Raw genomic sequence first — 23,757 nt, 5'->3', positions numbered from 1 at the left:
TGCGAGATTAATTTTTCTATCGGCCTGTTCGATCACGGATAAGAGGATGGGGAAGAAGTATGTAACTCGTTTCATCATCGAAATCAACCGCTTACGAACGTAATATGATCTCTCTTTTTCTTTTCCACTCTTGTAATACCCGAAAAAGCAGGTCGGCTTCATGGGAACGAACAGAAAGTCTAATTTCGTTTTCGACGAGATCTCCCTTTTAACTTGGCAAATCGTAAATAAAGGATCTCGACGTTTCGATGACATTAAATCCCGGATTTCCTGTGCTACGGAAAAATAGTTACAACATCGGGCCTAAAGAAGGCTTTTACCTGTCAGCGACGCCTACAAAATATACTTCGGATGCGAATGAAGAAGCTCTACGAAGGGAAGAAGGTTGGTATCGAAGTCGAGAGTTGAGCACCTCTGAGCGCAAGATGTCCTCCTGAAGACTATCTCGGCCCGAGTCCCGCGGGAAACCTCTTCCTTCCTACCGTTCCTATCTCAGGACACTCTATAGCCTATTCAGATACCAGGCTCACCCTACTACCACTCTCATGTTAGCCAAGCTACGAGAGAGGAAGAGCTTCGGGAGAAAGATAGAGATAGATACTGAGAGGGAAAGAGAGAGAAAGAGAGAGAAAGAGAGAGAGAGAGAGAGAGAGAGAGTAGAGAGAGAAAGAGAGATCTCGAAAACGGGCAGCAAGGCACAAGACGATGGAAGGAGACGATACAAGCACGCCCAGAGTATTCGACTACTCTTCCATCCTCTGAGTACTCGCAACACCTCGTACGAAACGTATTTTGTGTGCCTAAATATCTTGGAAAAGCGAGAGTGCGTTATCGCGACTAGCTCGTCTTTTCTTGTTTGACAACTAGACGGATAAGAGAATACTCGGTTATGATAATGATCCTTGGAACTTAGTCTTTTGTCCAGTTGAACGTAGCTGAGTAGTAGTTGTTTAATGTAACTAAACTAGACGAACTCACCGATCGATGATCACTGGATCGCTCGGTGTCTCGTTTCTGTTACCGCAACTCTTCTTGTCGCAACACCGACTGAAATTATACAAATAAAGATTAATATATAATATTTCGCGTATACATATATAAGATCAATTTGTTCTTGACTTTTGATACGACGACGAAGAAAAATGTCGAAGGGATAAACAGGTCTCGGGTTGTCAGAAGTTTTGAGATCGGCTAAAAACTACCCGCACCCTCTTGAAACTTGGATCGGATGAGAGGAAGGGAGGGTGAGAGAGAGAGAGAGAGAGAGAGAGAGAGAGAGAGAGAGAGATAGAGATAGAGAGTAAGAGAGAGAAAGTGGGAGATGGTGCTGCCAAAATCCCATGGGTCAATGAGTCAGCCACCACCCCCTGAAGAACGACTGCAACCCCGTATGCCTCGTTACGTTTATGGCTCGTCGCCGCAAGAAGGGTGCTTGTAGAGAGAGAAAGAGAGAGTGAATAGACTCGATCCGCGTGAATATCTAAGTGTATGTGCGACCTTGTAAAGCAGGTAACGCGAGAGCGTACGACGGTTCTCGGCAAGATAGCCGCCCTCTCGTAAAAAAGTTGCTCCTTCGAAGGTCGACCGAACCTCTCTCTCTCTCTTTCTCTCTCTCTCTCTCCCTCTTCTTGCATAATCGATTCGACTCAAGTCAGTCAAGGGAAAAAAGATATTCTATTTTCGTTTGTAAGTAAAAAAAAGAAAAAAAAAAGAAAAGGAAAAAAGAATCTTCAATGACGACACTCACCTGCACATTACCTCGTGCGTCAGCAAGACACGACACATTTCAGGATTCTTGTCTTGTCCTTCGTACATGATCGCCTGAAACAAACAACATCGTTTGTTAGTGTGTACGAGATTTTCCGTAAAACTCGAGGATCCATTGAAGGTACTCGCGCGCCGATGTTACTCGACCGAAAAGGGACTACCAACGCATCCCGAGTAGGACGACTAAGCTGTGGGCGGCGCAAACAAATCCGTTAAGCCTCCTTCACTACCTCCTGATTGATTTTTATTTAATGACAACACGTTGTTGCCTGTATTCATGCACTCACGAAGAAGGGTGCCTAGCACGGATTAGCCGACGAATAATAAAGCGCGAACGGATAGCTCTCCTTTGATCTCGCTGAAAGAGAGATCCGAAAACGTTGAATAACTGATTCGAATTTCTTACATTTTTTTCTTCGTCCTTCTCCTCGTTTGTCTTCTTCTCCTTGTATTTTCCCGTTTCTTTTCTTTTTCTTGAGAAAGACGTCTAATTGAAGAAATAATCGAATATATCGAGCATCTACGAATCGAATAAAAGAGGATAGAGTGCCAGAGAAGAAGGTATATAAACAGAGAGAAAGAGAAAGAGAGATACAGCAGTTAATAAACACGTCAAACACGCTTATTCTCGCTTCGCGCGCAACTAGGTGCGACTTTGAAAACAGCATCAAATATTTATACGAACAAAATAACCGAATTGCAACGCAAACTCGTACCTCTGATGGCATACCCGTTACCCAAATCGGAGAGGGTGATACCACTTTGGTAAAAGTAGGGAAGCCCGCGCGGAAAATAGAGGAATAAGAGTAAATACGAAGGAGAAAGAGAAACGGGGAAGAGAAAGAGAAAGAGAAGGGAAGAGAGAGAGAGAGAGAGAGAGAGAAAAGGGAGAAAGGGTAAAATTAAGAAGGGGTATACGAAGATGGAAAGAAGGAAGAATGAAAATATCCTATCGTGAGTAGACGCGAGAGAGTTTCACGTGTCCGTCGCCCGTAACGAGTCTTAATAGCCGTGCGACATGCGAACTTATTTGTACTTCGAATAATTAACATAAGTGTTCGCCTTATACGTATTAACCCCTGTTAGGAGATAAGAGTCGCGCTTGCACGTCTACACCGACGATTCGGTTCGCTTCGTTTCTCGTAGTCTATTCTGTACTATTTTGTTCTTTTTCCTTTTTTCTATACTTGGAGATTATGCGTTCAGATAATTTACTTGTCCTTTTTTATTAATTTTTAATTTTTAATATTTATCTTTTCCTTTTTCCCTTCTTTTCCCTTCCTTAACGCTTCCGCGGTATTTTATCTCGCGTCGTCGATCTCGACTTAACATCGACGTACTTTACATGAGTTAGCACGAGCCTCGACAATACGTTCTTTTTTACCCCTTTCTCTTTTTTCTTCTTTTCTTTTCTTTTTTTGTCCTTCTTCTTCCCTCTTTTATCACCATTTTCTCGAAGAAATTCAAGCAAATTGCGTGGCTCGATGATCATCCGTCTTTTTACATAGCTTTTTATCTCTCTCTCTCTCTCTCTCTCTCTCTCTCTCTCCCTCTCTCTCTCTTTCCTCTCTTTATCTCGTACGCACACGTACGCAGCAGTAGCGCAACAACGCGTCGAATAATCGTCGGTTAAACACGTAACGTTATTATTCGTTATGCTAGGTCGTGCGAGTTTGTGGGAGAACGAGCGCGCGCGCGCGCACACGAACCTCACGCAAGTGACATGCGATATTATTTGCTTAGCACCTATTACCGAGCCGCTATAACTGTTTTATTTAGTATACTCCGCCCTTCCTAGCGCGTACTTGCCAACAATTTCGAGCAATTACTTTTACTCGCTCGCTAGTTATCTCTCTCTCACTCTCTCTCTCTCTCTCTCTCTCTCTCTCTCTTTCTTTCTCTCTTCTCTCTTCTACTCTCGCGCTAAACTATTTGTTCTCTCCTCCGGGCATATACAGGATATAGATATTTATCGAGAGATCGATCATCGCAAAGTCACGAACCCGTTCGAATTAGCTTACCGAGTTACCATCGTACTTCTTCAAAAATCGTTTATCTCTTATATCTTTTCCATGTAGCAACGTGCTGAGACGTTCAGAATTATCGACTTTTTTTTATCGGAATAGCAAATTGTCGACGAATAGGTCCCAAAAGAGAGTTTCTCGGTTGTTGGTCCCGGAAGAAAGGAAAACTTGCTATCTCTCTCTCTCTCTCTCTCTCTCTCTCTCTCTCTCTCTCTTTCTGTCTCTCTCTCTCCCTCTTTCTTTCTCTCTTTCGTGTAGAATATCGCGGCACAGCGGTTATGTTTGCAAGGGTCTCAAGGGGTAAAGTAAGCGAAAGAGGAAGAGATCGTAGGCAACGTCGTCCTCCTCGTCCTCGTCGTCGACGACAACGACGCAGAGGACGCGTCCTGGGGGTGCGACCAGTCAGCTTTGGCCCCACGGGGGCCTTTCTTCCGTCGAGACTCTCCCGGTCCCATCGCTGACTGGGTCCTCCCTCCTTCCATTTAATTCCCGTGGGAATTACTTGCTGAGGACTAATAGCGATCGTGCTCGAACAAATTCTCGAGCACTTTTATTATATTTTATGTACTGGCTGAAATCTACAGAAAACATAATAATAATTCTGACGAATCTAAGCTGAATGATTATTATGGTAATAAGTGCATCTAAGATCGTGTAATATAAAGTGTAATTAGTTTTTTACTATTTTCGATCCTATCTTCTTTCGGAACTCACATTCGATATCTTTACAACAAAATCGATAATTATATGTGTGTGTGTGTATGTATGTATGTATGTATGTATGTATGTATGTATGTATGTATGTATGTATACACGAACGATTAACAACTAAAGGTCACTGTTCTCGAGTCATTGCAAACACAACATGCTAGTAGACGAATTCATAAAAGGTCAATTTAAATATCAAACGAAGCGAGTCCACAACCGATAATTATAATCCCATCGTCGAGTTCGAAAGTTCAAATCGTCAGTTCGAAATGTCGTGTAAACGAAACAAATAAGAGTTAATTAAAGATTAACTAAGATGTTGTTCGATAAATATAAACAGCATTTACTTCTTGTAAAGTAACTTTAAGCGAAACGACGTCTTACGAGGAAAGAAAGAAAGCGATTCTCTTGCAATAAAATCGTAAATGTCGTTTTGACGGAGTTCTCGAATGCGAAACGACGAGTACGAGATGGTGAAGAAGAAGAAGAAGAAGAAGAAGAAGAGGAGAAAAGGAAAAGAGACAGAGAGAAAGAGAGAGAGAGAAAAAGAGAGAGAAAGAGAGACAGATAGAGAAAAGAGGAGCAAGAAGAAGAGCAACGTGGAAGCGTGCAGATAAATTCGAAGATAGTCATTCAAATCTGCCGTAATGATTTCCATCCCGAATCGATTCCAAAAGTCCCCTGGGAATCCCTTTCTCTATCGACGTAGCGTACGAACGCGACCCCCTTGGCCCCGAGTCCCCCCATACACGCCGACGAACAACATGCATACAATATTACCCTCGCACCCTCGCCTTTCTCTCTACCCTTCGTACGATGGACGGGAGTCTCCACTCTACTCTACTCTTCCATTTCTCTCTTCTTTCTTTCCTTATCTAACCGGGATTAACTTATCTCGAACTTATTATTTCCTTAATCTACGCTTAAATACTCATATTTCAGTATTAGTCTATGGCCACTCTTGCTTCTCCGATTCGATATCGTATAGTACTAGATTTATCGATACTCGAAATCTACGTCAACGTAGTATCGATCTCAAAGCAGAGATCGTAGAAAATTTATAAATCCTCGCTTCTACCGGTATGTTCTTCACCGTTCTTTCTTCCTCGTCGAAATAAGACTACTCGCGTTATTGGATTTTTCTGGGGAATCATCGTAATCGATTTTCGCCAATCTCCGCGTATCCAAGCCGTTGTTGCATTAAGTAGAAAAAGAAGAGAGGAAAAAAAGGAAAGAAAGAAGAAAAAAGAGCAAAATATGGGAGAGAGAGAGAGAGAGAGAGAGAGAGAGAGAGAGAGAAAAGCGATGCACTCTCTCATGTAGCAACTGTGCTGGAAGTTGGAGCTTAAAGGGGTTAGCTACAATTTCCTGTTGTTCATTCATTTAAAGTAACGGCTACGCGTACGGTTCTCTGCTTCTACCATAGCCGCGTCCTGTAAATGCTTTTTTATCTCCGGAACTAATTACCATTTAGCATTTTTAATCCCGCGAAAAAAGCGCATTCGCTTCATTCTCTTTCTCTTTCTCTCCATTCTTCTCCCTTCCTTCTCTCTCTCTCTCTCTCTCTCTCTCTCTCTCTCTCTTCTCCCTCTCACTCTAACTCTAACCCTCGAGTGTCCGGAAGTACGTTCACGAATGCTTAAAAGCGTACGTTGTTAGCGTTATTTGGCCGACACGAAGCTCGTCTTTCGCCGCGAAAACGGCTCGTATTTTTCTCGAAATTTCAACGGGAATGAGGAAAGTGGAAAAATCATGAAAGGTCTTTCTGAAAGAGAAAGCACAAAGATATTCTCAAGTTGAACCGAAACTTTAACGAGAGTCAATTATTGCGGATTTATAACCGAGCAAACTTGATTTCTTCGGGCAGAAGAAACTCTCTCTCTCTCTTTTTCGATCCTTCTAAACGTGATTTGCGAGACGCAAATTTTCGCAAATCGGACGGGTTTTTTTTTTAACAAAATACAGAGAAAACCTGAGTGATTAATAATACATAACGTTTGTCGTACAATCATTCACGTTCGTTTCTATTTCCCAGCTTTCTGTTAGAGTACCATTAACAAACATCCTCGAAATGTGATGATCCACAAGATCTATCTCTTTTCAACGTTGTTTTTTAATCTGGGATTAAGTCAAGTGTAGCATGTAGATTCTACTGTAAAGCTCGATAAACGAAAAAGAAAGAAAGGAGAAAAAGTAAAAAGGAAAAAAAAAAAAAGAAAAAACAGAGAAGCCGTGCGAGTAGAGCGAAGCGTGGAATAATAAATATATACGTTGATCTGAATTTGCCAAACACTTCGAGCGGGTTGTTGCGCCATGGACTCTCGACGAATACCGCGAGTATACCTACCTACTCTTCACTTACACGTTTACGTATCGATCTTCGCGCATACATGTCTTCCTCTTGCTTTGACGCAACGACCGTAGACGCGTTTCAATCGAGGCTTTGATGTATAAATTGCACCTTTCTCGTTTTCGATCCTACCGTTCCTTTCCTTCTCTTTTTCTTTCTTGATTTCTTTACTTCAACGAGCACGCTTTTCTCCCCCTTCAAGACTGGCCCGATCTCTTCCTCCAACAATCTTATTTCTTTCTCGAAATATCGATAATTCGATCGCACCGAAGTACCAAAAAGAGTCGCACGAATAATTTATCTATCTTATTATTTAAACTTCTTTTCTACGGTGAAAGTAATCTATTTAATAATTAGCGCGACGTCCGTCCTTCGAGAACGAATCGACCGTGTCGATATGTACCTAACTATCTTTATATTTTATTCTTTCTTTCTCTATCTTTATTTCTCCCTCTCTCTCTCTCTCTCTCTTTCTATCTTAGTTTCTCTCTTCCGTTTCCTCGTTTTCTACGGCTGATACCAAGTCCGGGACCGCTCGGATCCGATTAATAAAAGGAATGGATCGCGAATCGAGGACTCGGTCTCTGCCGGCGCAAGGCCACCGTGGCTTAGTAATTTAATCAGCTAAAACTAACATCGGCTATGTTTCCCCCGTCCTTGTTCTTCTCCTCCTACTACTCCTCTTTCGTCCTCTGCCGACTCCTTCTTGTTCTTCTTACCTCCGTAACCGACCGACCCCGAAATGATTTAATCTACTAAAACGATGAACTCTCGTCTATGGGCACTTAGGCAGTATCACACTGCACGAAATAAAATCATTCGCAAGCTCAAAAATCTTCTCTCTTTCCCTCTTTCGTTCTCGCTCTCTCATTCTCACTCCGAGATAGAAAACAAAATATAACGTGGAAACTAGTAAATAAAGGAACAATTCATCGTTGTTATCCGTCGTATTACAAAACAACGTTGAAAAAATACATACACAAAGTATCAAATTCTAATCTAACAACGAAGCTTAGGGTCGAAGAGAAAGAAAAAGAACACAAAGGAACCCTTCTCGCCTCGATAGAAAATCCGTACGCGTATTTGCGTTCGCTCGTGATGCGTCTGATGCTATCTACGATGTAGGGATTCTAGGTACGGCCCTGCGTATAGTAGAATAGAGTACAGTAGAGAACGATCTCTCTGTCTCTCTTTATCTCTCTCTATCTCTCTCTATCTCTCTCTCTCTCTCTCTCTTTCTCTCTCTCTTTCTCTTACTCACAACACGTGGTTCGTGGCTCGTGCGCGCAGGGTTTGGCCACGTGGCGCAGATAACGGGATGGGACACTGGCTGTTGGCTGCTGCCTGGATACCTAGCTCCTTTCTTGAAGGGTGGCGAAGGCAACCCCCCGGAAAATTAAGTGCTTGTAGCCGAGATGATAACGGCGCCCGACGATTTCTAACCGAAAGTTTTCTCGCCCTTCGAGCACCGCACGCCGGCGCGTTTGCCTAACGAAACGCGACGAGCTCTTGAAACGTCCTCGAGCAAACTCTACCATCCTTGTACTACCCATCCTCTCCTCTCTTTTCACGATTTTCTTCGTTCTTACTCGTTCCGAGACTTGTTACGACGATACGAACGTTCGATACTCGATAAGAACGACTGAGCGATACTAAAGTGACGACGTTGTTTATATTTCAAACGTTCTTCGTCCTTTACCTATTACCTTTACCTATTACCTTTTGCAAATCGTTTTATCAATATTTCCATACGAATAATATGTTATTTTACAAAGAAATTTCTTTAGATATGACCTAAGAACTTCATTTCAAAGACATTAGATGAAGTTCCAAGGAGTTGTTTCGAAGAAGAAACATATTTTGTAAATATATAGAGATAAATGTTAATAAACCGATAGACGTGATAATACGAATAATAATTTAAAACAATTTTGAAATAAGAGAACGAATGTCCACGTATATACGTAAAAGCTCACCTGTTTAGTCGCGGAGTCGATAAGCCTGACGAAGATGTTTTGCACCTGCCTCACTCCTGAAACAATAAAAAAAAAACAAGCAAAAGATATAGAGATATATAAGTTCTATTTTCTGCGAAAGGAAGAATTTCAAGATCGTCGGGTCGGGCATATGAATAACGAAAGGCTCGCGTATCTCGATTGCTTATTCCAGCGCGGGTTTGCAACTCAAGCTTTTTTCGTAGTTGGAGAATGTGCAAGAAGGGCCCCATTACCTTAAGATCGGCCGCGTGCAGGAATTTGCGTCGGATGCGACGCGGCGAATGCGACGAATACGGAAACGTGTTCAAATTCTGACAAGTTTGGCGCCGCCGAAAGGGCCTTCCGCGCGTGCCGGGAAAAAAGTGCATATTAAGGAGCATTTAAGGCCGACGACGACAACGACGAGGAGGAGGAGAAGAAGAAGGAAGAAGAAAAAGAAGAAGAAGAAGAAGAGAAGCAGGAGAAGGAGGAGAAGCAGGAGAAAGAGGTGAAGGAGGAAGAGGAGGAGGAGTAGGAGGAGGAGGACGACGACGACGACGACGACGACGAAGGAGGACAACGACGAGAACGGAGGAGGAATCGGTCGCCGCCCCATGGGACCACGCAGTATGCACAATCTCCCTGTACTTTTTTGCACGCGACCCTGCCCCGCGACTTCGAGCCTTCAAAAGTACGAAGTCAACGGCGAACGTAGAAGACGAAGACAGAGAAAAGGACTCGATCGCCATGCATGCGGCCGTAGCAAAGGAGGGAAAAATTCGTGCACGTGTAAAGCGTTAATTCGTTTGAGTTGCGTTTCCCTTTGCGGTCAAGCTTCTCAGAATTTCGTTGTGTTCCCCTCTCTAACGAGAGGAAAGGCCGCTCGGTTCGACTACTCTTCTTGTCTTCTTGCTGAATTCTGATGTAAAATTCTTGTAAAATCGTTACACTATCGAATAAAATTTTTCTTTTTCGGATATCCATCTTTAAGTACGATTTCTTTTTTGTTTTTTGTATATATATATATATATATATATATATATATATATATATATATCCTATCTTTTCCCCTGTCTGTATCCTTCTCCACTCATTTTTCTTCCAACATTTCATTCAGTCATTCCCATATAGTTATTATCAAGATCGACGCTCGTTATTGTGTCACGCACGAAGATGACAACGGGCACAGAAAGTATAATGTTTTACTAGATGTATCGATGCCATCAAGATGTACCTGAAACGGCGAAACGATGCCACGGCTAGCGAGATTCTCGCACGACTAGAAGGATTACCGACGTTGGTCATTTCAAACCGATGAGAGAAATTTTTTCGTTTATATATCGATCTTTTTTCTTTTCTCTCTCTCTCTCTCTCTCTCTCTCTCTCTCTCTCTCTCTCTCTCTCTTTTGCTTTTCCCTTCGAAGTCGAAGATACTCGAAGAAGTTCGTAATCGTTAAAAACATTACATATCGAATCGAAGGTCTTTCTTGAAACTTCAAGAAACTCTTCCTCTCTCTCTCTCTCTCTCTCTCTCTCTCTATTTTTCTCTCTTTCTCTCTTACCGTCTCCTTCTCTTCGAAGGGAGTAATCCCAGGGAGTATTTCGGACAGACACCCTGCGTGGCTTCCGGCCTCGCGTGTCCGGTAAGCCGAGTAATCCCAACATAAGACTCCTAGGACCCGCCGGGAGATACGGACTAGAGAGTCCGCGCCGCATAACGTTACTACGGATTACGATACTCCGCTCGAAACTAGCTCACAAATTACCTCGAGAAAGCGTCGCGGCTTTACCGGAAGTTACCTTCGTATCTATACTCCGGTTTACGCGCGTAGATACGTACCTACGCCTTCGTCTAAGGATTTACCAATGCCGAAAGGAAACTAAAAGCGATCGATCGTTAGCACTTGCTATCGTTCATAATTCATGATATAATTCAATATATAAAAAAAGTTCTCCAAGTAATTGTTTCGTGTTAGATGTCGTAATAAGTGTCTCGTTTTAATCGCTTTCGAAATTACTTTTTATATAACAGACCAACTTGGATTTCTCATTTTGATTTTTTATACGTACTCACGATTTGTCGTTCTTTTATTATCTTTTCTCTTCTGCTATTTTTTTTTTTTTCGTTTCTTGATAAAACGAAACAACAACCCGTATATCCACTCTTGACATACTTTTCTAAAATTCATCCATATTTGGCCGGATGACGAACCAATCAGTAGGTGATACGAAATTCCACGAATATTGATTCCCAGTGCGTAAAACCATTGACGACGTATACCATCGAATTAGAATTAATGAGTTCTCTAGGATAGTAAACGTTCAGCATTGCCAGCATTCCGTAGAGTAAATCGCGATCGTGTTCGTTGAGCGTTACACTCTAACATTGGTAGCGAAGTAACATGACGAAGAAGTTGGATAAGAAGAGGAATCGAGTGTCGTATCCCGCTGTGCTGTCTCAGAGGCAGATAAGTCTTCGTCAGGATGCATTAGCATAACTAGGCGACCAAGTTCGAGGGAGGTAAGAATCGGAAAAAAAAACTATTTTCTTTTTTCCTTTTCTGTCCCTCTTGGAAGAAAAAAAAGTCGTACGATCCGTGCGATTCTATATCCTCTCGATCGATCCTCTATCCTTAATCGTCCTTCGTTGTCTTATTACTCGAGTTCATATTCCTCGGTACGTTCAGAGGAGAACGAGACAGGCCGCCTTCTCTTCTCCTTCCTCTCATCTCTCTCTCTCTCTTTCTCTCTCTCTGGATATCTCGTTCCGATCGTTCCTCCGTGTCTCGCCGACGAAAGCTATCCTTGTTTCTCTCTTTCCGTTTTTATTTCTCTTTCTCTCTCTTTCTCTCCCGCTCTTAAATCGAACAGAACGGAGAAGAACGGTGCATGGTAGGAGAGTGGAAAGAAGGAGGGAATCGAGATGACAAAAAGGGCAAGGACCCGATATGGAGAGGCTCTGCCGTCAGCGAGTGACGGCAGCCTGCGCTCCTTATTTAATATTTAATTATAGATTTATTGGTGTATGAGAAGAGTGACCGGGTGATATAGAAAGAGAGACAGAGAAAATCGGCGATGACACGCAGACACCTTCTGATGCCTTCTGGTGACTTCTGAACGTTCGTTCATTGTCGGCAGCCGCGAAAACCCAAGCCAATTTGTCCTCTACCTCCTCCTCTTCCTCCTCCTTCTTTCTCTACTCTACCAAAGAGAGGAGAAGAGAAACATACGAGCACGCTGAGCGCATTTCGTGCATGAAACTTTTATAAAGCCGAATGTTGGATTACAAACGGGTCCGATCTACTTTTCTTTCTGTCTTTTTCTTTCTCGTACATGCGTACGTGCGTGCATTTGTATGTGTGTCCTATAAATCACATATACGGGTTCGTATCAACAAGAATCAATTTTAAAGGACATTGTTCACCACTGCTTCCTCTAAAGATATAAAATTTTCAAATTCGACATTTCTCTTCAGCATTCTTTTCCAATTACTTTCCAGTGACGATACGAAAATCGCCAATCCAGTTCAATAACACAGTTTTCTCTGATCGTCGACTACGTTTGCTACGATCTTTCTCAAAATCTCACGGAACGAGATCGTCGTACTGGACGAAAAAAAGAAAGAGAGAGAGAGAGAGAGAGAGAGAGAGAGAGAGAGAGAGAGAGAGAGAGAGAGAGAGGAAGCAAGAGAAAAAAGAAAGTAGTAAAGAGAAAAAAGGTGGAGGTGGAGAACGGACCGCGAGATTTTTAAGGGGCGAGATTCGTTGATATTCCTTACTTTTGCAACAGTTAGTTATTTCTTGTTCGCGATGTTGGCAACACGTTTTAGTGCCCATAGATGGCAGGGCGGCCCCTCAGTCAGGCCTGCCAACGCAAAAATCTCGCATTGATTGATCGGATCCCGAAGTCGAGAGACAAGAAGAACCGTGGTATGGAGGCAAGGAAAAGACGGACGAGGAGAAAAGAAAGAAGGCTCGATGAGCAAGAAGAAAAGAAAGAGAGAGAAAGAGAGCAAGAGAGCAAGAGAGAAAGAGAAAGAAGAAGAAGAAACCAGAAAGAAAGAAACGAAAGGAAGGATAAAGTGGGCTCCGGTGAGGTTGCCCAACGGATATCTACTGTTGGAGGCTGCTGGAGCAGATCGGAGATGGCGTATATGGAGTGAAAAACTCTCTCGACGGAGTCCCGTGGATAGCGCCTTACAGACCCCTTTTTAATATGTTCATAATACGAGCTCGTTTTTAAGGGTCTGCTACTAGCCAGTCTTACTGTTTGTCCGGATGCTCTCCAACAGGACCACCTCCAAATCGTTCGGCTCTCTTCTTCTTCATCCGCTCTCTTTCTTTCCATCGGTCACTCCCTTCGACCTGTCTCTTTTCGTTCCCTTCTTCCCTTCGGCCCTACACGCTTCGCGCAGAACCACTTCGCTGTACACACGCATCCAGCTTCTTCAGAACGGAAGCTGAAACCTTTTTGCCCTGGTGGCCGAGGCAGTGACGTAAAATATGTCTCTGTTGCGGGCCGCAGCCACCAAAGTTCCTGAGCTTTTTAGCGGCCCTAAGAGACCGGGTGTCCGCGTGGAATGTTGATGGCCCGTCATCGTCGCTTCGAATGGGGCTATTACGTACTCGTTTCCTACCGAGCCAAACCACCCTCCTCCTCCTCCTCCTCCTCCTCCTCCTCCTCCTCCTCCTCCTCTTTCTCCTCTTCCTTCTCCTCCTCCTCCTACTACTACTTCTCCTACTTCCTTCAACACCCTCTTCCTCTTCGTCACTCAACAAGAACACTTGCGGACGGTTTGCGGATCGATTCGAGACGTTTCACGAGATCACCGACTTTCTTCGTCCTTCTACTTACATATCTTTCGAAAACAATGATATTATCTCGTCGATTTTATCTCATATCGATATTTTATCAAGCAAGGCTTACGCGACGATTCGTTTCGTTAGATTAAATTTATCATCGATTTCGAGTCTCGCGTTAAGAGAACGAAGATGATACAGAAAGGAACTCACCGTTCGAATAAAGCAGATGCAAACTGTATTGGATACCATTGTTCGTTTTTTGGCCCTCGGATTCCTGAAACAGGAATAACACGTTTTAGTAAATACAATAAATACCCACTTAACAACAGAAGAACATATAAGATAATGTGATTACATTACGTATGCGCTTGGGAGATAAAGATTTAGAAAGAAGAGAGTTGAAAAGATAAGACGGTAAAAGGGCGGATCCTTCGATTCGAAAAGGACCCTTGTCACTCGTGTCTCTTTTTAATTAAGTGCACTGTGACGTAACGACACAACCACGAGGAACGCCGTGAGGATGGCTGGCTACCCGTCTACCGCCTCACGCTAATTATTAATTTCTTGATGCGCCGGTAAGAGCCGTGCCATTACGTATCGCGTGGCGTGCGATGCATAATTATCGTGCTGCCTCGTTGACGAGTCATGCGTGCACCCTGCCATATGCCACGAGAGCGCGCGGTAATGCATTTTCAACAACAACAACTACCACCACTACTACTTATACTACTACTATTACTATCCACCCACTCTTCTCTCTCTCTCTCTCTCTCTCTCTCTCTCTCTCTCTCTCTCTCTCTCTATCTATCTATCTATCTCTTTTTCTCTTTTCTTGCCTACGCGCACGAGCATGACTTTTTGAGGAACGACTACGACTTCTCGTGGACACAAACGCCGAGAGCTAGAACAACCACCCGCGTTGAGATCGATTTTACGTCGAATTAACGTAATTACGACGACCTTCGACGTTGGTATCGTGCTCTTAAAAGCTCCATTTTATTAATGACGATCAGTCGTCGTCGTCGTCGTAGTCGTTGTTGTCGGCTACCACGAAAAATATCGATGGTGCGTTTACATTTGTTCCTCGGTTAGGACAAATCGATACTAAGTTTACAAGTCAGCTCGATGATTAGAATCCAGAATTTTCGTATGATCGAAAAGAGGTAGAAAAAATTTCGAAACAAATTTAAGAATCGATGGATATTTATCAAATCATTTACCTTTCTCTTTTTTTTTCTTTTGTTGTTGTTGTTGTTGTTTTATAAACATCGAGCACGTATTTACGTTCATTTCACGTCGCAGATCAACATCGTGACCATTAATCTCGAAATTCGCTGGCCGTTCAACGAGCGACGTTAATCAGGTATATACGCACGGTTTATTCGATCGACTCTCTCTCTACTATACCTCGACGACTACTTTTTAATTAAACACGAAGAAAAAGCTGACCGGAGGTGGAATGAGACGCGAGAGCCACTGTATTTACCTAGACCGCCCGTTTCCGGGAATCGGCACGTGTACGAGAAACGCACTAGTTCCCTCGCGTTTCACTAGGATCGTTTTTCGGACCTTTTCTAAGATCACTGAATCCTGGACCAAACTAAAAAAAATTCCTTGCCAACTAATAAATCGTACGATTTTATATCGATTTTGCAAAAATAAATAACGAAACAATACGTTCTTAAACGAAAATTAATTATCAAACTCGATTTAACACTATGATTTTTCTGACGTGAATTTACAAAAAAATTCATACGGGAGTATTGGAAAATATGCAAATGTTTCTATCGTCAGAGGGGAGGACATATAGGGTGGTAGAAGGGAGGGTAAGGTGTACCGGGCCACGAGGGGTTGATGTATGGTCACGGTTCACGACCCTAATTAATAGAGAGGCCACGCGATACGAGCGTTCATGCCGCGTGAATTATACGCGTGTGTGTGAGAGAGACGGTAACCTACGTATGTTACGTATTCAGGTAAAAGGAAAAGTTAAGCGCGAAATGTGCGAGAAGAGATTCGTGAGAAAAGTTTCGAAGATTCATCGATCGGGGGGAACAATCGCGAGGACGTGGTCGAGGAGACGAAAAATTTTCGATGTTCTTAAATCAACGATCTTCCATACGAGCGAAGCCGACTCCTCTCCACGCGCCGTCCTGTCGAATTAGTCGACGATTTATGGCGGATAGATTTATTAGGGGGTGCACCTCGTTACCCTGAGGCGTAGAAGCAGACGAAGAGAGAGAGAGAGAGAGAGAGAGAGAGAGAATAGGTATAGTTTAGAGGAAAGAGGAAGAGACACTGAGTTTCAACGATATACCTGGAGGGCTGAGTGAGAATTTCGGAGGTCATGCTCGGTATTACATATCGATAATTTATATCGACGCGTAGTTAATCCGATCTTCCTCAATTTTTCCTCGAATTTTCTTTTCTTTTCTTTCTTTCTTTTCTTTTCTTTTTGCATTTTTACGCAAGCAAAACAAAACGATTCGAAAAAGTCGGGTAAAGAAGACTTTGGAACGTAACGAAAGAGTAGATTTGAGAACAAGTTAGCACGAAAGATTAACACGTCAAATGCGGGAACGAATGCGAATATTTGTCCTTTTTCTTCTTTTTTTTTCTCTTTTCTTTTCTTTTTCTTTTTCTTTTTCTATAGCTCCTTTCAAATACCGTATATACGATTGATATCTTTCTCGTCGTAGCTTGCGACACATCATTTTAAACGTACACGTGTATCCAAGCTCTTGACGTTTATTCGTAAAAATGTTAACGATGCCCGTTCTTTCGAGCCACCTACCGTGTCTATGATAAATGACGGATAAACATATCCGAGAATCAACATTCGCCGATAGCTTACACAAACGTGACAGGCGTGGCGATCGTGCAAGAGAAGAGAAAAAAACTGGAAAAGGGAGAAAAACACGAGAGTTCTCGTAAACGTATCGACATCCATACGTATATATGTATATATATATATATATATATATATATATATATATATATATATTTCTCTTTTTCTCTCGTTCAATGGTCACGTAGGTAACCGCGTACATAGACCGTGTCTTCTCCATTTTTACCAGACGAAGAGAGGAAAAGCTCAACGAGACTCGCTGGCAAATCCGAAAAGTCGTTTGTCCGCCCGTTATATTCCGGCGTAACGATTTCTCTTACGCAACGGAATCGACGCCGCCACCGATTGAGTTTTCCTTAAACAGCTATACTAATTGACCAACAGAAAGTGGAGCTGTAATGATGACCGCGCTTGACAATCGTCCGTATCGCGTTCGAGAGCATTCTTTCGGGAACGCGAGATCTCGGCGATAAGTCGCGAGAAGAAAACCAGTCCTCAATCAAATAGCCATTATTTATATACTCGTAGTCGACCGGATGTCTGCGTTGGAAAGAATGGAAAGAAGCGATTCGCGAGGAGACCATTAAATCTGAGTGGTCGTGGCTAGTAGTAACGAGCAACGTTTTCTAGTAACTATTTATTACGAAGAAATGAAGTAGGAACGATCACTTGCAACGTGAAAACCGGGCTCGGTTCTTTTGCCATGAACAAAATTATTACCAAGTATTTTGTTCGATTATATATCAGAACGAACGTAAATATGAACGTATAATATACTAAAAGGATGATTTGCTCGTACGATAAGGTAGAACGAATTTGATAAAACTTGAGAACGAAAAAATAAGAGAGAGAGAGAGAGAGAGAGAGAGAGAGAGAGAGAGGATGGGGGGAGAGAAAGAAAGAAGAAAACTATAAAAAAGAGAGAGATAGAGAGAAAGAGAGAGAGAGAGAGAGAGAGAGAGAGAAAAAAGAAGAAGAAAGAAACAGGCGAGAAGCTCCAAAGTAATTTGTAGATTGCGGACATTTAATGCACGAGCGACGCTTAATAACGAACGCATATAATCCTCCGAGCCCTATCGGTCTCGCGCGACGCGTTTTCTAATCTTTGATCGAAGGAAGGAAGGAAAAGTAGGGGGAAAAAAGGGGGGAAGGGTAGGTGGCGTCGTCGACTCTTTATTATTCCGTCGGTCGTTCGGTGCTCTTTCGCGTGACCAGGAACGCGTAGAGAAGCGTGTTCTTCCACAGCCATTTCTCAAACGGCCAATGGATTTTCGCCTGTCCGACTAATTGCTGGAAAAGCTGGTAGGTGTGCTTCCGCCGTACGGACTATCGATATGTATACACACAGGAGGATCCGTTTAATATTTGACGTCACCCTTTCCCCTTATACCCCCGTCCAATGGAAACGGCAATTATCGAGATAAGCGTGCGCTCGCACGATATTCCCCGATGTCATAAAGGGCCTCGTCTCCTTTTTCCGCTCGTCCTTCGGGAAAACCACCCCTTCACCGCCGATCGACGTTCGAATTCTCTACTTTCTCGTTCGCGAACTTTGCTATTTTCTTCCCTCCCTTCTCACTTTTTCTTTTGTCTTTATAATATCTTATAAAGCATACGTGTACGTTACTTACATACGAAAAATCAATTCAACTTTATGAAAGAGAAAATAGAGAAAGTTCCATTGGTAAGGAACGAGTTCATTAGTTTTAAAATCCTGATCGTAAAGAAAGACACGTCGGACGTAGCAATGCTTATGTATAAAGTTAATTCAATGTCTATTGACTTTACCTGATCTTTCTCGACGAATCCCATGAACGACGTTCTTTCGATCTCGATCGGCTGATCGTGTCGATCGTAAAGCGCTATGACGAAATGAAAGAAATTACTCTTTCTCAGGTTGCTCGGTGGTTGTTTCTCGAAATGCGCCTTCGCGACGCCGACCCTGTAACACGAAGATGATAATGTAGTCATTGATGTGTTCATTCCTGGCATGAACGGATTGATAAATATTACGGTATTGATTAGATATACTCGATTCGCGATTGTCGTTTCTCGGCAATAAGAAAAATAGCCAAAACGTTCGAGAGGAAAGACAAACGAGGCTGAAGGTTTGCGACGAACGCAGGTGGCCACGTCGCCTTAAAATCCCATTAAGGTCTCATGTGCCGAGATTAGACCACCGGACTCCGATGCCATCTTTGAGTAATGGCAGGAGGAGTTCCCTTTTCAAGTTCCTTCTGTCTCACGAGAGTACTTTCATCATCTAGCGATCGATAAATAAATTCTTAATTCGATATCGTTTGATCGAAACTCAAAAAGCATGTAACCAAATGGATAAGAATTTTTTGTTAAAAGTCATACGTACGTCGAAACGTTTTAGAAATTTACATTGTTTTCCAACGATTATATCTCGCGTATAAAATTCTTGGAAGATCCCTGCGCCTTTTCGTGTCTCGTTTAACGGTGTCTAAACAAAACCGAGCTCGGTCGATTTCTTTCACGAGAACGAAGAGAAGCCCGATCGTAGCACCTTCTCTCGCAATTAAGTCAACCACTTGCATATTTAAACCTCTGCTAACAAGCGGCTCGCTCTCGAATTTAATGCGCTTTCGTTCTCTTCTCTTCCCTTCTCATCTCATCTCTTTTCTTTCCTTCTCTTCTCTTTCATGCGGGCTCGTTTACTCGGTATTCCGTATCGCGAAGTCCTTAACGCTTTTCAAGAACGATCAAATTATTTGTAGGTAATTATAATCACGATGGCTTTCCCTTCTGATCATTTTACATATAAACGATAAACTGCGAATTAAGGGATATGAAATTTTTATTGTAGGCGAGGCATTGTTTGCAAAAAATAAAAGAATAAAAAAAAAAAGAGAAAAAAAAAGGAAAGAAAAAAACGTCGGATCTCATCTAACGTTGTCCGACTCTTAAAGCCCTTATCTATCGGACAAGATCCTCGATCTGTAACGCGATAGGCGATATCCACGTTCGAAATGCACGCCGGAGAAATCGCTCAACGATAAAACCGTCGAGAGACCGATCGAGGGGGTTGGTAGGAGGAAGGGAGAGGCGGTCGCGCGGCACCGCATCGGACTCTCCGAGCGGAAAACTGAATCGACTGGACCGAAAATGAATAGCGGCAGTTTTGCAGCACATTTGCGAAATAAATGATGGTATCGGCGATGCGTTTGTCACGGCGCGCGAGAGTGCGAGAACGAGAGTGAGAGGGAGGTAGGGGCGGGAAAGTTGCAAGGGGTTTTGCGAACGGTTCGTGAGGGGTGGCAGAAGGGTGGAACTGTGCTGCAACCGACGCTACGTAGTAGGACGGCAGGGGCTATGAGGAGGGCTGGGTAGGGGAGTGATGTACTGCCCGTGTCGATAATTATCGGTGGCTGATTAACCGGCCGCCGGTTCGCGCCCCATAACTCTCGACGTCCGATTATTTTGCCCCGTTCGCCATGCACCAATTCCTATATAACGTGTGGCCACGTCCTCTGCCACACCGTTGCATTATCACCTAACGTGCACGCTTTAACTTCCTATACGTTCAACGTTCAAAAGAATAGATTCTTAACTAGATCAATGTGTCTCGATTATTTATGTATGTAAAAAGTTTAAAAATAAAAGCTAGTTCAAATCGACACAATCAAGATGTTAGCTGTGGGATTTAATTGTAAAAAATTACATTTAAAATCTCTCAAGAGTTCTCCTCGTCGTTTCTTTTAATGGATCGTTCTCGTCGCATTCACGCAATTCTTTCACGAATCCTTTGTGATATTTCGCGTTCTTTTTTTCTTCTTTTTCTTTGTTCATCATTTGTTTCTTTTGCTTTTTTTCTTTCTTTTTTTCTTTTTAACGAATTTATCACTTACCACGTGTTTCTCATGGTTATCTAACGAAGATTCGCGTGGTAGTTTCGTACTTTGAGGATCACCGAGGCACACCATCGATAAGCCGATGGGCAAATATGCGTGGCCGCGCATGACGGACCGTCCCTACTTTGCTTCGCGAATGATGACTCTTTTGCACGACAGACGTTATCTATTCTCGTCGCATACAATTTTTCACGGCTACTACTTTCTATGAAAATCTAAACTACGATTACGAACGTTTTAGCGCGAAAACTTATAACTCGTACAACTTCGAATTTCGAACGTATCGATATTTTTCATATTTGATTATCTAAATAAAATTACCACATTACGAATAATAAATCTGAATTCTGTATAGGTCAGCAAGAGAAAGAAAACGAGAAGAGATAAAAGATCATTCGATATTAGCGATTGATAATACAAGAAAGAAAACGTTTGCAGAGAGATAATAGAAGAGCGGGAAATTCAAACTCGGTATCCGCAGCGCGTGCGACCGAAAATTCGTGTGGTCAAGAGGCAATTTACCGAGCCGAAATAATTATAATCACGCGGCGGGAGAGCACTTTCCGCCAATATTCCTCTATTAAGCGGCTATTTTTCGCGTCATTTCGTTCCTCGTGTAGCGGGCATTCTACGTGGCCACGTTTATGGTCGGTTATGCTTTACGCGCGTGGCTGCGGTACGTGGAGGAACACGTGCGTATGCGTGGATACTACATGCGTACGTTGTCCCGTTTTGTGCGGCGATCGACGCCAAGGTGATAATTACAGGCTCGATTCGCGCCTACAATTTGCATCGCGCGTTTCCCATTTTCCGGCTCAGCCAGATAACGGGCGTCTCGTTGCGTTCACAGTATACACCTGCGATGCTTTTGCTACCCCACGGCGTTTTGTCTCGTTGTTTCTATATGCATATCACGGATCTTTACATTTTTACGTACCTATTACAATTTTTTTCTTTTCTTTTTTATCTTAACTATCGTTAGATCCACGTTGAATATTCGTCGAAAGAAAAAGCAACGCGAAAAATTTCTTCGAGATATCCCATTTTCATCAAATCGATGTTTTCAATGACGAGAAGAATAGTTATCGATTTTTTGTTAAAACGATTAAAAAAATTCGAATGATGATTTGCGTTATGAAACTATGCGGATAGGTATCTATGATTTCGAGTTTGGTTTCTGTCAGGTAAGATAGAAAATCGGGTTTCTATGTCACGGACTCATGGAAACATTCTTACGAAGAATACCGGAAAACGCTTTACTGTGTCGTTGCTTTACAACAGGCCAATATACAAACGCAGATGCGATGGGAGGGCATAACAAAGGATAACCAATCGGAAAGGAAGGGAAGGGTGGAAACGAGCTTGGCAGTTCTATCGCGCCTGCACCTGAACGTACAATTATTATTCGGTTAAGTCTCAGGGGTGCGATGCCATCCATCACCTTTTAAAATGTCTAGCATTTACCGGCCGCATGGATAGTATTTGGGTTAAAACTCGAGACTCGCTTTTCGAAAGAAGAATTTTCGTGACAAAAAAGGTCAAAAAAAAAAAGAAGAAAAAAGAAAGGAAAAGGAAGAAAAAAAGAAACGAAGGAAAACAAAAAGAAAATGCAAAAGATATTACGAAAAGAAAGAGAAAAAGAAACGAACGATCATAAAGAAATATAAATAAATGATTAAGTAAATTCGAGATAAAAGAAAATAGATAATCTACATTATCGTGCTAGTCGTGTCGAATAGACGCGATCATAGTTCGAAATCGCATAGGCACTGATCGATACGCAGTCGATGCATCGTTGTCTCTGGGAATCGCGAAATGCGACCTATGCTATTTGCACGAACGTGCATTATGGACGAAATACGCGGATAATACAAGCCCGCGGTTATGGATACGAATTCGTGGATAAAGCAATCGCGGAGAATTACAATAAATCCGCAGTTAATGCACAGACCGCCGGGGCGTTAGTTATTACGAGTTAGCCGAAGCGCAGTCTATTTACGCTCACGCGCCCACCGCCGTGATTCATAATGCGCGCCGAGATAATGAGCAATTTGTAATATATCCGAATGTAATTCGCCGGTAGCGCGTACCGTTACTCGTTCTCTCACCCGCTTTAATTTATTATCGCGTTTCGACCTCGACTCTATTTCTACCTACTGCAAAAATGCGTGCCACCCTCTCTCCCTCTCATTCTCTCTCTCTCTCTCTCTTTCTCTCTCTCTCTCTCTATCTTTTTCTCTGTCTCTCTTTCTCTCTTCATCGCATCTTATCAACTATACTTTAGGGATGAAAAATAAATCTCTCTTGTTGGAGCCACCTTAAAATCATTAGCCCGAAAGGTATTAAAAAAAAAAGAAGAAAAAAAAGAGAAAAAAAGGAAGGAAAGAAGTAGTATAAGTAAAAAGAGGGAGTAAGTCTCGTTAGAAAAGTTTCTCCTTCTATGAGTCCGTTTCGCGATATTTTCCTACTCCTTCGTTCGCGTGAAATAGGCTGAGTGGAAGAGAAATAGAGAGACAGAGAGAGAGAGAGAGAGAGAGAGAGAAAGGAAGAGAAAAATAAAAAAACCACAGGAAAAGTCCATCGTTCTTTTTTCTCTCGCACGCACGACAACACCTCTCCTCCGTCCCTTTCCTCGTCGAGTTCGCGGTGGTTTACTGCTTCATTAGGCAGGTAACTTTTTTAGGGGTTTTTAAAAAGCGCGAGAGTTTATGCCTGTTTGCTGGGAGTTTTAAAACAGCTTCGCCAGTCCTCTCTCTCTCTCTTTCTCTCTCTTTCTCTCTCTCTCTCTCTCTGTTCATCCTCGTTGTCGTCGTCGTCCTTTCGAACCCTCCGCAATGTGACTCTCTCTCTCTCTTTCTCTCTATCTCTCCACAGGATGGAACGACGTTATCAAGGAACGCGAAAACTTTTCTCCAAAGCGCCGACTTTGTATTACGAAGATATCTAGGAGACGAGCTTGACGTTTAACGTTTTGCCACCCTTTTCGAAACTTTACTAAGGCAATTGCCGAAACTAGCTAAACAACATCGTTCCAATTAACTCTTCGAACTAAGACAAATTTTCACGATTTCATCGATCTTTCGAATTCTATTTACTCGTGATTTCAAGTATTTTACTTTATCTTTCTTTTTTCTCTTTCTTTCTCTATTTTATTCTTTTTTCTTCTTCTTCTTCTTCTCTGTCTTTCACGAAGACACCTACCTACCTACCTACCTACCTAGATAATTTTATCTTCTCTTACGGCCACAATTTTTCATTAATACCTCGTTAGAAAGGAGAACGAGCTTCACGGAGGCTCTCAAAGAAGGGAAAGTCTACGGAAAGGAGCGTCTCGAGAAGAACCGGTCTTTCCGTTGTTTCGCGCATAGATCTCATGGAAAGGCACTTTTCTTAAATGCAATGAGAAC

General features: G+C 42.6%; 1 protein-coding gene across 5 annotated transcripts in view; it reads right to left on the bottom strand.

Moving 5' to 3' along the window:
* Positions 1 to 23,757, bottom strand: part of LOC122629417 (transcription factor collier) — a 76,904-nt gene that overhangs the window by 50,555 nt on the left and 2,592 nt on the right. For all 5 annotated transcript variants that reach the window (XM_043812803.1, XM_043812806.1, XM_043812805.1 and 2 more), the window contains exons 2-6: positions 18,264 to 18,417; positions 13,838 to 13,901; positions 8,826 to 8,881; positions 1,748 to 1,821; positions 979 to 1,047 (exon numbers count right to left, since the gene is read on the bottom strand). In XM_043812803.1, coding sequence (XP_043668738.1) covers positions 979 to 1,047; positions 1,748 to 1,821; positions 8,826 to 8,881; positions 13,838 to 13,901; positions 18,264 to 18,417 — 417 coding nt within the window. The remainder of the gene's footprint in view (positions 1 to 978; positions 1,048 to 1,747; positions 1,822 to 8,825; positions 8,882 to 13,837; positions 13,902 to 18,263; positions 18,418 to 23,757) is intronic.

Source organism: Vespula pensylvanica, chromosome 5, assembly GCF_014466175.1.
Source record: "Vespula pensylvanica isolate Volc-1 chromosome 5, ASM1446617v1, whole genome shotgun sequence".
Lineage (NCBI taxonomy): Eukaryota > Metazoa > Arthropoda > Insecta > Hymenoptera > Vespidae > Vespula > Vespula pensylvanica.
Note: the sequence above shows the minus strand (reverse complement) of the source record. Positions and strands in the feature narration are given on the sequence as shown.